The sequence below is a fragment of the Andrographis paniculata genome, unplaced genomic scaffold, assembly GCF_009805555.1.
Source record: "Andrographis paniculata isolate CXL003 unplaced genomic scaffold, ASM980555v1 Contig11END, whole genome shotgun sequence".
NCBI lineage: Eukaryota > Viridiplantae > Streptophyta > Magnoliopsida > Lamiales > Acanthaceae > Andrographis > Andrographis paniculata.
Window position 1 is genome coordinate 23,696 of NW_026137391.1, and position 13,724 is coordinate 37,419.

The window sequence follows — 13,724 nt, forward strand, 5'->3', positions numbered from 1 at the left end:
TGTAAATTATAAAGTTAATAATTTGATTTAAATAAACAAGTATGTCTACATATATTTTTTTTTAATTTTGTAATATACATATATGTTTCACTTATTCGCTTACTTCTTACATCTGAGCACACATAAACATCTCTGCTCATTCCCTCAGTTGATATACTTCCACCCGTACTCCTATTATCATAATCAGTCACCGTTGATATACCACCACTCTTACTCCTATTATCATAATAGTGACCATCGATTTCAAGAATAGCCAAATTGTAATAACTTAAATGCAAATAGCCATAGTTGTAACCATAGTGATCATTGAAATGGAATCCAAATACATCCTCGGTGTCGATTAAGTTCCAAGAAACAATCGTCATTAAAGATTTGTTTTCTTACATACCAAAAGCATGTTGCCGAAATGGCTAAATGTGGCAGTGAAACTATATAGTACTACATTTACCAGTTACAGAACTGAAGAAATTCAGAGTCGCATCAAAGAAACGGACAACTCATCCATTACTCTCCATTCTTGACCTCACACGCTGCAGAACTCGGACACACTCAACAAACGTTGAAAAATCTAAGCTCCCATCACCTGAACATGGGCTCTGACAAATCATTATATCAAAACCACCAAACTTTTTAAGCAGATTCTCTAGTGTGTTGCCAGATAATTTGAAAACACTCTCAATCTGAATCAGCTCTCCACTCTGCTGGCTCTTCCCCCACCACTGTTTCACGATCCTGCGCTTCGTTTCACTCGGCTCCACAGACACCACAGCCTTCAGCCGAATGCCCAGCCGCTGTAGAGCAACTTCAGCTCCACCTATTCCACTGAAGAAAGACAGCACAGTTACACCTCCAGGGAACAATGGCCTTAGGACAGAGAGGCTGTACCCCAAGGTATCGGTTTGAAAAGAGAACTTGAGTGCTTCGAGTCTTTCTGGCAAGCCCATCGCCGCAACCCGAGTGTGGTGCAACGGATAGCCCAGGATACGCTCAAGATGCTCAGGATCCACTGGAGCCAACTTAATATTTCCTACCCAGACAAGATTCTTTGCCTCACACTGCCTGAGAATTTCTCTCTGCTCCTCCGGAGATGGTATCCCCTTGCAATCAGCCAGCATTCTCCCCAGCCTCTCACATACATGCGATATCCCACTTGTGTCACAATTGATGTAACTTAGCTGCTTCCTATTATCCCATGACGGCCACCATTTTCTGGTATGTGGCAGAGCTTCTTCAATAGTCATTGGACCCTTTGGGAGAACATGAAACCTATCCTCAGCAGGGAGATTGTGCACATAGCCCTCATTCCTGCTCAAGGCTGAGTAAAATTTTGTATTCACAAACTCTGGCTGAACAGAATACAAATATTTAGATATCTTGATCCAAGAATCATGAGCCAAATTTGTGATGTTTCCAAAAACGAAATAAGGGGGTTTAGTCGCCACACTTGTCATACTCCTGCTAGGGTTCAGTTTGAACACTGGGGGCTTTATGTCATCTTCAAGATTTCCCAGAAGGCTAACCTGCCTCTGCAAGGCTGCCGTTTGATTCCTTTTTGAGATCAGATGTCCACTTCTTGATTCCAGTCGACTTCGGCCAACAGAGTTGCATGCATCTTCCACAAATTCTTCCTTTGGCTTCTTCCAATTTCTTGGTTCATCTTTCAATTCTTCTCTGGGCCTCTTGCCTTTCAAATTTGCAGGAAAATCAGAAGTCCCCACTTGAGGTGCTACGTCTGAACTGTACTCAGTTTTTAAAATGAAGGAGTCAAATGGTTGATGAGCTACACTGTTTCCCATATCTCTTTTCAAAGACTGATACTTTCTCTGGACAGTGATATTGCTTAAAGATGTTGAGGAGCACTGCAGGACACCAGTGAGATCATAACTACGTGTACATAACATTATTGTGATATATGCAAGAGCCATTAGAAATTTATTCACAATAAGGAAACAGACCTGATCTGCTATAGGATAAGCTTCACCAGCAACAATCGACTCAGCAAGTTCTGACAGAAGTGCTTCTGAACCTGGAGTGCAACCCCAGGAAAATAAGGTCTAATTGATTAACTAGAAGCCAACTTGGTGGAGTGGGTTTTAATCCGAATGGAAATCACAAGTTTAGCAAAAAGGTAGCACAAGCGAATTACAAGACACTCCCACCAATAAACATGATTTTTACAAAATCTTACCTAGTAGTAGATGAGCAAAGACCAAAAAGTTTCTTATAATGCAGACAATAAAAATATCCATTCTTTATTGCCAGTTTTCACCCTAGTACCAACTCAATAAATAGACTTTTTACCCAAAATAAGAAAAAAAACATCTTGTTAAACCGTGCAACTCTCGACACAAGAATTACAGAGATCAGCTAAAGATTCTAGCGAAGAGTACAAAAGCAGCTCATGGCTTCTCTTGCACCAAGTGAAATTAGAAAATAAATTATTTTAAGACATATGGACAAGCAGCGCACCACATTTCTCAAAAGCTGCTGAGATTTCAATTTCGCTGAAGCCCATTTCAAGCAATTGAAGTGTCTTATCCATAATGCAAAACAAGGTCTCATTGTTGCAAACCTGAAAAAAGTTGCAATTGATTTAAGTATGACAGAAACTAAAATAATAGGCAGAGTAGAAACTTGTAAAATGTTTGTCCACATTTTACTTCATATATCCTCAAGCCTGGGTTAAGTGCACCTCTATCAACCCTAGGAAGCTTCCAGTTGCTAAAATACTAGCACACCAACATAATTCAAACATGGTTTTTAAAGATAACATCAAAGCATAGTCTTCCAGAGACCAAAAATCAAATATCTAGTGCCCACAATGAGGAATCAAAGCACCAGAAAGGTATGTGTTGGACCTGAAAAGATGTCAATATCACTAGAATATTTGAAAACACATACTCATTTCCAATAAAAACACAGCAAGATTAGACAATTTATCAATAAGAAAGAAGAAAACCGTATCCTATTAGAAATAAATAAATAAATAAAACATAAGAATGTCCTATATGATTCCACTTCTCAATCATGAAAGGACATCGTCAATGAAAATGCTCTTCACTGATTGTACATTAATCAATAATGTGTGCACTAGGCTTACAAACCGCACCAAAGTTGAGCACAGGCAATAATTTTACACATCAAATCATTCTCTTTCAGAATATAGAAGATTGAAAAATACAATCATTCTATATATATATATATATATATATATATATCAGGGACCATGCAAGCAAACCATCACATCATCACAAGTCATCGTATGAATATATTTATAACAAAAGGAAGTCACCAAAGACCTTTACACTTTCCGCATTTTCAAGAAGCGGATTGTTTGCATCTTTTTCATACTTTTTAGCCATTCGTGCAGCAAAAATAAAGTCCATCAATTGACCAATAGAAGCACATTTACCTATAGTTGAACATCAGGATTGCATCAGACTATAACAATTTCAAGAAGTAACACACTAATAAATGAAAGGGCGTACTGCTGAAAAAAAATAAAAAAAATCCTTTAAAAGAAATTAGTAAAAGAAGAAACTATGCATAAAATATTTAAACAAGCTATTTTCCATGTAAATAGACTTGTATAAATATTAAAAACAAAACAGAATATAGCACATTAAGTAGTAACCCAGGAAAAGAGCAACAAAAAGTATAAAATGCTTCTTCAAAGCAAATTATAATTTTGGATATAGATATAAGAACTTCTATGAGATTAATTCAATAGCAATAGGCACATCTTTTCAAATATTTCTCATTAAGGGCAAAAAACACATCTCATTTGGACATGCTGAAACACTACTCCATTTTAAAGTTCAAATTGAATTGCTTCATAGGAAAGTCGTTTAATATTCGATTAAATATGCCCTCTCACTAGAATTTGTTTCTGTTCCATACATGGGTTGTTAACATCTAGTTATGTTTATTCAGTCTTATTCTAGTACCATGTTGAACATCTTATCCAAAAGCAATAACTGAAGCATTTAATCATCAATCAAAACTCCAAAAACAAGAACAATGCTTCAGATTATGTAGCTAAAATCCAGAGTTAAAATCTCGCACAAACCAAGTCTATTCATTGCAAACCCAACTTCATGGAAAGAAAAATTCATCTTCAGCAGTGTTTCCATTTTCTCGTCGGTTAATCCTCTGCAAACCTCAAATTCCTGTAAGAGTCATTATTGCACCAAAGTCAGAGCATCACTTTACAAGGTATAACTAGAAGGTGTTCTTATACAAACATATAAAGTACCTCTTTTACACGAAGATTTCCAGCTAAATCATCATTACCTTCATTGAAAAAACCTGCATCAAAATTTTCTACCTTTGGTTGTTGCAGACCCTGTCCAGGTGAAGAAGTGCAGCATTATTTTGTAATAATAATACTAAATTTATTTAAATTCCATTGGTTGGGATGGAAACTAAGAACAGCTGTCATAAAGAACATTTCATCATTTGCAAAATATTAATGCCATCACATTCAGCAATAAGTGTTTATGCAAAAATATTCAAGTATAAGAGTATAGATGTACAAGAGAATTACAAAGGATTATAGTGAAAAATAGATTATCGTAATAGGATCATTCAACGAAAGAAGGATATAAGATAAAGGAAAACTAGGATGACAATGTATTTGAACAAACCAACAACAACCGTATGACGGATGCAAGTAAACCCTATTATGACAATGTAATAGCAAAAGTCAACAGCTAGGTATCAATATAAAGTTTTCACCATCGCGGGAATGCCATCACATCCCACCATAAAAACTTATGCAAATGTATTCAAGTATGAATTTATAGGTGTACAAGAAGGTTAGCGACAGAAGTTCATAAGAAAATACTTGCATATGATCATCCTACGAAAGATGCAAGCAACCAAATTAAGATGGTAATGTAATTGAAAAGGCTAACAAGAAGAAGAACTTTGAGTATAGGAATGAAAACCACATTATTAAAATGACTAAGATAAAATATCCACTTACTGAATATTTAAACAGAAACTCCAGTAATAACTCAGCATTTCCGTCACCTATGATGAAAGATGAAACATATATTACTTGTGTTTGTTGGATGAAAACAGTGATCACATATTACAGTACAAAAGATGTGAGTGATTTAAAAACATACTGAACTTGCCAGAGTTACATTTACAGTGACAAAGTCTTAAGATAGTCAACAAGAATGAGTTAAACTAACCAATTTCCTCAATTGCTTTGTCAACAAGAGATGATGAGAATCCCATTCCTATGAATGATGATCTCAAGCTGATTCCTGATGAGCTTGCCACATTGTCCTGTAGTATAGCTCAAAGAGACAACAAACATATCAGAAGTTAAAATTATCTAAATTTTAACCAATGCTTTTCATTAACGTTTAATAATCTGATAGTGAACCTAAATTAACGTTTTTACTAGCCCTAGAAATTTGCAGCATTGATCTCAGGTAGATAATAAAGGAAGTAATACCTCCCCAGGCCTCAAGTGTGTATTCGTCACGGGTATATCAAAATTGAAGCTCTCTTCTTTGGGTCCGAGATCATTTTCTACCGCGAAAGAATCCTCGTCATCCGAAATTTCTACTACCTCACGCTACAGATGAAGGGTTTTTTAGCCCATTTCCAAAGAAGAAATTACAGTAAAAAAAAATTTTAAAAAAAATCGGGAATGCCTACCATTTGAGATGCACCTTCAAACAAAAAGATATCACTCTTGCTTCTAGCGAAACTCCTGAAACTTAAGAAGAGGAGCAAGTTAAACGAGAAAGGTGTGACCATGTGAATCGCATGAAAACAACTTTATCCAAAAGGATATCGGTTAAGTTTCTCGTGTTAAATAAAACTGGACACTAGAATCGCGAGAGAATTTTCCGAAGAATAATGTGTATGCAAATTACATAACCAAGCAAAAATTCAGAATGAAAATATAAAAACGAATAGAAGTGAGACCATGAGCAGAACGAACAGTGAATGATCAAGGACGAGAACACACAAATCAGGACAGCTGATTATGGGAGAGTATCGGCGACAGCAACCCTCGGCGACCAGCGGAGGTATTTTAGGGGTGGGTGCTCGTGACCGGGTAGTTCGGGTCCTAACCGAGTCGATTGGGGTCGGTTAAATTGGTTTGGTGTATTTTAAAATGTGTACTTTTAGAGCCGTAGCTATAGGCGTTCCACCAAAGTACTCACGATTATTAGAGGCGAACACGGTTTCAATCGAATTCGAATTAAAAAATTGGATTACCCAAAAATATTTGTCCAACTCAAAAGAGTCACCTTGCACTGCTGTTTGACCTACGCCACCCAATCCACTAATCAAATTCTAATACCACTACTGAGAATGGGTTGAGCAGCATTTGTTTTTGACTTATTCCAAAAAGTCTAGTGAAATTCATATCAAACTAATTAAATTTTTTTCACATCTTCCATTCCATGTGGAATTTGCAAACAGTCGAATCGAATATAATCAGAGATACAATATTATTTTGTATCATGATTAGAATTCATTATTTTGATCTTTAATATCTTGCTATCTAGATGAATTCCAGTTTAATCTGATTTCATATTGTTTCTTTATTTGTATCTCTTTTGTTAAAATAATATTCAAAGTCTATAATTAGACCAATGGAATTATGTCTGCGAATAAAATAGTGCTTATGAATTAATCTCATTTTTTTGGAATTTTCATTTTTTTTTATTGCTTAATAACTTTATCCTTAAATTAAAAAGGAGTTGATTTTTTAGAGAAATAACACTTAGATATTTTATTACGGAAAAAAAAAAAAAAAAATCGATAGTACATTACATATTTTGATTTTATTTCGTTCCTATTCTACTTTCTTGGGGATATTATTGAAAAGTAATTCCTTCGTTCTTGATAGTTATTTACTTAATCAGCAGATAGGAACATACTCTGGATTGAAATCTTGAAAAGTATCTTACTGATTCTTTTTAATTTTTTATGCATTTTAATCTGACAGCAAAGTTAGTATTTTTTTGCATATTCACAATAGAAATTATATGCATGTTTTGGTTTGTAAATTTCATTACATATCAATTTATGAAACCCGCATAGATTAGATTTAAAAAATGTCAAACAATATGTCATTTATTGAATTCTAAAAATGCTTTCACACAAATAGAAAAATGCTTAGTTGTGTATTTAAGCTCATCAAATGTCATTTTGCATACATAATATGAAGTGTTTCCATATGCACACGTAATTTTAATTAATAGTAATTTGGATATTTTAATTCAAAGATTGCTAATATATATTGATGAAATTTTTACACATCAAACGAGATTTTAATAGTTTTACTACTCTGTAAATCCAGTAAAACTATGAAAATAATTAGGTCAACACATGTTCATAAATTATTATCCATAATTGACTAAAGAAACAATAATTTGATAAATTTGTTTTAAAAATGAGAGTTTTGTTTTATGTTTACAATTTTTAAAATAATATAATTTATATTATAAAAATATATAGTATATCAATTCTAATCATTATTAAAATTTTTGGGTCGGGTACGAAAGATGAATATTTTATAAAACTCGTAATTCATCGTGAACCCGACCGAAACTTAAAATTCATTATAAGAAATTATCAATTTTGTAACGAATTCACTTTTTCGGTTACTAATGATATTAGAGACGGAATTAGAGATGAAATTACGTTAGCTACGTGAACTTTAGGAACGGAATTCCGTTACAAATATACTATTTTTTTTTTGTAGTGACTCACAACTCACCTCAAAACATATATTTTAAATCCGAATTCACCCATTAAAAACAAATCCGAGACTAACTTGTCTCATTTGTCATCTCTAGTTTTATATGACTATAATATTTAATGTACCTTGACGACAGATAGAAATCTGAAGGGCTATAAAGTCAAAAAAATTGAATTAATTAAGCAAGCAACCGGTAGAAAGACGATCAGACCACTGGACTGATCAAGCTGATTCAACATCAATGAAAGACGTCGACATATTAATTTAGGGTGTGTTCGTTTATTGAATTTCCCCAAAATTATATTAGTCATTAAATTATTATTTTTTTCAAAAATATTAAATTAATTTTTTATTTTTATTTTTTATATTATATTAAAAATTAATTTTATATTCAAAATATTATATCAAATACTATTTATATCACATTATTCAACTATTACAATTCAAAATCTAAATCCTGGAACAAACACACCCTTGATTAGCGGCGTTGTTTATTTCATTTCATTTCATTCAACAGGCCATAACAAAGATCGAGATATTTGTTTTGTAATTCACCTTTTTTTGTGTGTGTGAATTCTCTCGTCACAATGTATTGTTGTTTTGGAATTTAGAAATGCACATGTGAAAAGAAAAGATGGGTCGAAAAGTAAGTGGTGTTAATTTAATTAAACTCAACGAATAAGTAGTAGTAATAAGAAGAATTAATTAAGACAAGAAGAAAACATGTCTGGTAAGTAATGTATGACTTGATGGTATAGTGATAAACTTGCTAAAATACAGCGGAATTTCGAAACAATGTATTCTTTAAATTACTTGAACTTTTAAAAAAATTTATTGTCATATTTTTTTCCTCTTACTATTCCCTATATTTTCTCGTTTAAAAATCAATCTATTTAACTTTATTTGAAGCACCGGATATGATAACTGTAACTTTTGTTTATTATGTTGTACGCTGCTACGTATGTTATTCAAATGAATGACAATTTGATATCTGAAACTCTTTCGTTATCCCTGAGTTCGTCGCCTTTATCTTCTTCGACGCACCTGTCGCTTTTGAACAAGGAAGAGCATAGAGAAAACGATGACGAAGACTTGGAAGGCAAACAGTACGTGTTTCCCGGCCGGCGGGATGAAACTCTAATCTCGAAGGGCGAATCGTCGGAGAAACGAACAGCGAGGATGGAACGACGGAGAAGAGGAGGTTGTGGCCTGGCATCAATGTTGCCTTGGAAACTTCCGGCCAGTGAAGAGAAAACGCAACGTCAGGGTAATGGGAGAAGAGTTGACTGATCAAAGAGATGCACCGGGTAGATTGTGCGAGGACCTTTGTGCAATTTACTTCAAACGGCAAATTTTGTTTTGATTTAAGAAAATAAAATAATAACTAAAGACACGTGTCCGTATCTTATTGGAGGGACAGGAGTAGAGAGATATTCATGGGGCCGAGGATCCCATGCCGACAGGTGCTCATAAACTTTGCATCATATATATCATATCCTAGGATTTTGAAACTGTTACAGTATAATCCAAAATTAATTAATTAAAGCCTGATGCGTGTGTATATTGAACCCATCACTTAATTCACGAACATAAGTCTAAACTTACATATATGCATATGATAATGTTACTATATATCTAGAATGAATATCTATCTAAACAACGTACAACGTAACCCTAGCTCCATTTCATTTCGATTATTCTCTAAAAAAAATAATTCATTCAAGCCACGGATGCACAAGTACATAGTTATTTAAAACCAGGCAACAGACAGATGGAGGAGAGATGGAAATGGAAATGGAAATGGCGTGCGCCTACACAAGAACTTGGCCAATTGGTCATCACCACACACACAAACGTTATGAAACCGATCGACACCACTCTATGCACGTACGCAATATATATAGATATATATATATGTGTAGGTAGCAAGCTAGTAGCTTATAGTACTATTTATACACACACACACACACACACATATATATATATATGATTATGGGTGGTGGTTGTGAGGCGGAGGTGCAGCAGCGAGAAGATGAGCATATGCAGCATGATCATTCAGGGCGGAGGAGGAGGAGGAGGAGGAGGAGGAGGAGGAGGAGGAGGAGGAGGAGGAGTGGCAATGATTACCGCTGCACACGTTTGGCCCTCCTGGAACTGCTCTCTTGGGTTCATTATTATTGTACCCTGCATTAATTATGCCTATGCCACCCGACGACGACGAGGATCCCCCTGCTGCTGCTGCTGCCCTACTTATCATCATACCGTTACAGTAGTACCCTGCAGCAGCGTCTTCTTGCACCACTAGTAGCTCTATCATCATCGTCGTCATCATCAGAATAACCACCACCCCGCCACTTGTCCTCTTCTTCATCTGCGTCATCCTTAATTGTCCTGGCTAGCTTCGTTGCTTGCTTGTCTCCTCGATCGATCTGCCAATACATACATACATACATACATATATATATTATTAACCTGCTGCAATTTAATTAGTTAATTAATTAAGAAACCATGCACTGCAGATCGATCATTGAATTAATTAATACACAACCCCTAGCTACCTCATCATCAAACTCATCTGCATATAATAACTAACTAACGAACTAGTATTCACATATATTCATAATTAAAACCTAGCTAGCTAGCTACCTACCTACCTGAAGCTGGCTACATACATCATGACGACGACCATGAATCCATCGTGTGACTAATTAAGTGATTGATAGATAGATAGATAGATAATTAATATTATATCGACATCGTCGTCAAATTAAGAAGTTTCACCTTATATGTATTATGAGTTAGGACAGGACTGACGACTCACTGACTGACTTCCAACTCCAACTCCAATTGCAAGAGAATGAGTTCCAGTCGCAGATATATATACATATATATATATATATATATAGAGAGAGAGAGAGAGAGAGAGAGAGAGATGGAACTGGTGGATGATCGAGTGCCTGCTCGGTATGTAGCTCCATCCAGCCAGCCACTTCTGTACTTACAAATTAACGGTTCATAATTATTTATCTGTCTATATAAAATTCATTCTTTAATTAATTAATTAATTGGTTGATTGATTGATTGGTTGTTTGTTTGTTTTGTTGCAAAATATACGCTGAAGCTACCCATTATAATATAATGCTGTCTAAAGTCCTAACCTAACCTAATAACATTATAATAAGAGCTATTATTACTTGACTTAAAATTCCTTCATTGATACGGCTGGACTTGGACACGGGTCTCCGGCAGGCAGGCAGGCATGCACCTTTTCTGGGTTATTTAATTAATTAAGGATTTCGTCCATGTTTATATACAATAACACATACAATTAATTATGTATTAATTAATTAATATTCCGTGGTCCATACATATATGTAATGAGTGCTCGCTCTCCCAAGATTGTATTACAGCCCTTCTTTTTGGCTCTCCTCATCATGATGATCTCAATTAATTAATATTTATATATATTAATTAGTGGCTGGTGGTAGGTTCCTGTGTTGCATGACAGATTGACAGCACTCCCCTCCGGTTCTGGTTATATATAGAGCTACCTCCTCCCCCGCCTATCTTTGTCTTTGATTGGACGAACACAACTAAGTTGTTTGTTTCTTTATTTATTTAAAGAAACTACAACGGCTTGATCGATCCCATCGCTCAGCCGAACTGATATATATATATCTCTATATATGGCGGTTATTAGTGTTCCGACGTATATAATTAGTCCCACATAATATTGACAATACATGTAATATATATTAATAGTACATAATGTATAAATCGATCCACAAAATTTATATAAATATAATATAAAAATACAATACATAAATTAAAAATATAATAATAATTCACAATTTTACATATTATATAATACGTGCTAGAATTAAATTTATCACATAAAATATATTAAGGCGTCACGTATAAATTTCTTTTTTTTTTAAAGGAAAAAAAAAAAAAAACATAACAAACATATATACCATTTATTATATATAGTGTTACTATATGTTGTATATTATATTTCTATTTGTTTAGTAATCCAATTCAAGTATCTAACCATTCATATATATATATAGTTCAATTGTTTAATTCTACTATTGATTCGTTATTTAATTAATTTATTGGAGGGAGTGTGTAATTATTGCAAAGTAGAAAGCAGAAGCGGGAGTGGGAGAGTGCGGACATGTACAAAGACGATGGAACACAAGGAATCTTACTTTCGTCCTTACTGATTTAATTAATTTGTAATGTGTGTTATCATTCCGCAGTCCCATTTCTAAATTATTCCGCAAATTCAATCCATGCGTCCAACCAAAAGCCGTTGAAATTAAATATTAGACAAATTTATTTTTAAGAAAGAAAAAAAAAACGATCGAATAAATAATACTAAAAGAATATAAGAACTGAGCCATGAAAGAATACATTAATTATGAATGAGTATTATTATTCTTTTAATCATATTCCATAAAATAAAATTAATGACCTGGATGGAAAAAATATAGATATATAAATAAATACTACAAATCATAGAAGAATAACTTGATTGACTCTAAGAAAAAATAAGCAAATATAACTCAAAACTCCTATATAGAACTCTTCAAATTTACAATTAAAGAGTTCTCGAAAACTCCTAAATAACACTCCCTCCTTTGCACATATTTTGCTATAATTTCTAATTTGAGATGTCACAAAAATTTTGGAACTTTCCTTTATTTATATTAATTTTCTTCATTACTGATTTTTCTAAATATAATTTTATAATAATATATTTTATTTTTTTAAAAAAGGATAAATTGGTTTTTAAAGAACACTACTAAAATGATGTCACGGAAAAACACATGTTAAAACTAAATATAACAAGAATTATGAAATGGAGGGATTATCTAATTAAGCTAAGGTTTATTTTTTGAAAATCTGTACTGAGCTTATAATAATTTGGTGTAATGCTGGAAAGAAAAATTAAGACCGTATATGTGAAGTTCTTTTAAAATAGATGATAAATGATTCAAACTAGTCTAATATGAGCAGCTGATTTGTGTTGGATCAATTCAATTTCAAGCCTAGATATTGAGTGTCGTCCTTGAAGTAATTAACTATTATGGGCAACTTCTTAAGTGGGGGGATTATTTAATTAGGGAAATTAATCAAAACTGGCTTTGCTACATGAGCGGCCGGCCAGATTCCCAAAGTATAGTAATTGCGGAATTCTAGGGAAAGGAACACTAACCTAAATAATTAGTTGATTAAATTTATAAGGTGAAGGTCTGAAGGTCAACAACGTACGATGCAAGCATATATAATAATAACAACAACATTAGAGGCAGAGGAGTGAAGAGCAGTAATAATAGCTGATTTAGCCAGATCGATCCTACTTAATTCCCACGCCACTTCAGTAGAGTAGAGTTGAGTTGAGTTGAGTTGAGGATATATATATAAGGAAAGCCACAAAAACACAGCCTGCGCAGACCGAACGCGCAAGCAGTCACAGCTTGATGAATTAATTAGCTGGTTCGAGGCGATGATTGAACGCCTTACTGGGCTGGGCTGGGCTAGGCTGGGCTGAAGGAAGAGCACGTTGCAGGTTTGATCCAACAGTCGACTGCATGCCTGGGCCCACTTCAGCTATATTTCTATCCATATATACACTAGAATTCTCGGGCCGCAATGTAAGACATATATATCTTGACATTACTAACTTAGTTATTAAGATTATATATATATATATATTTACGAGTTATAATGAGAGTATCAATTATAATTTGGGGCGCGGCGCTAGGTCCATCATAGCCAAGGCCTGGATGGTCACGGGATGGATACTGATACTGATTCTGATTTGGATTCTGTTGGGTTCTAGTAGCGAAGGGCTGGATGGGATGGATTATCGGAATTTTATTGGAATTTGACAAGCCAGTGAGGATTATATTGAGCCCTTCCCGCCGACGTGTCAACCGAAGCCAGCGTGTCGAAGGATGTTTTCTACTATGGGGGTAGA

General features: G+C 34.4%; 2 protein-coding genes across 9 annotated transcripts; both read right to left on the reverse strand.

Moving 5' to 3' along the window:
* Positions 1-306: 306 nt before the first annotated feature.
* On the reverse strand, positions 307-6,137 carry LOC127249053 (probable inactive DNA (cytosine-5)-methyltransferase DRM3). Of its 6 annotated transcripts, none has more exons than XM_051271655.1 (11): positions 5,966-6,137; positions 5,677-5,731; positions 5,471-5,593; positions 5,202-5,298; positions 4,988-5,034; positions 4,256-4,345; positions 4,070-4,169; positions 3,300-3,412; positions 2,470-2,572; positions 1,956-2,026; positions 307-1,859 (listed from the first exon to the last, which is right to left on the reverse strand). In XM_051271655.1, exons 2-11 carry the CDS (start codon positions 5,677-5,679, stop codon positions 498-500), a joined length of 2,109 nt encoding a protein of 702 aa, XP_051127612.1. In that variant the 5' UTR covers positions 5,680-5,731; positions 5,966-6,137; the 3' UTR covers positions 307-497. The 6 variants fall into 6 exon arrangements, with proteins under 6 accessions (XP_051127612.1, XP_051127616.1, XP_051127602.1 ...); XM_051271659.1 differs by having other exon boundaries at positions 5,677-5,737; XM_051271645.1 differs by having other exon boundaries at positions 5,950-6,137.
* Positions 6,138-9,284: 3,147 nt separating this feature from the next.
* Positions 9,285-10,715, reverse strand: LOC127250243 (uncharacterized). Of its 3 annotated transcripts, none has more exons than XM_051273417.1 (2): positions 10,393-10,513; positions 9,285-10,167 (listed from the first exon to the last, which is right to left on the reverse strand). In XM_051273417.1, the coding sequence occupies exon 2, from the start codon at positions 10,116-10,118 to the stop codon at positions 9,729-9,731; it is 390 nt and encodes a 129-aa protein (XP_051129374.1). In that variant the 5' UTR covers positions 10,119-10,167; positions 10,393-10,513; the 3' UTR covers positions 9,285-9,728. The 3 variants fall into 3 exon arrangements, 2 of the variants coding, with proteins under 2 accessions (XP_051129374.1, XP_051129383.1); XM_051273426.1 differs by having other exon boundaries at positions 10,389-10,513; XR_007838594.1 differs by lacking the exon at positions 10,393-10,513 and adding an exon at positions 10,520-10,715 and having other exon boundaries at positions 10,121-10,167.
* Between the last annotated feature and the right edge of the window lie 3,009 nt (positions 10,716-13,724).

Bases quoted from the DNA above. Each gene is read 5' to 3' on its own strand.
- LOC127249053 (XM_051271655.1), bottom strand. The intron at 5,035-5,201 runs GTTAGTTTAACT...CTTTCATCATAG, and splicing joins CAAAGCAATTGAGGAAATTG to GTGACGGAAATGCTGAGTTA. The intron at 4,346-4,987 runs GTAAGTGGATAT...TCACCTGGACAG, and splicing joins AGTTTCTGTTTAAATATTCA to GGTCTGCAACAACCAAAGGT.
- LOC127250243 (XM_051273417.1), bottom strand. From the start codon at position 10,118: ATGACGCAGATGAAGAAGAGGACAAGTGGCGGGGTGGTGGTTATTCTG.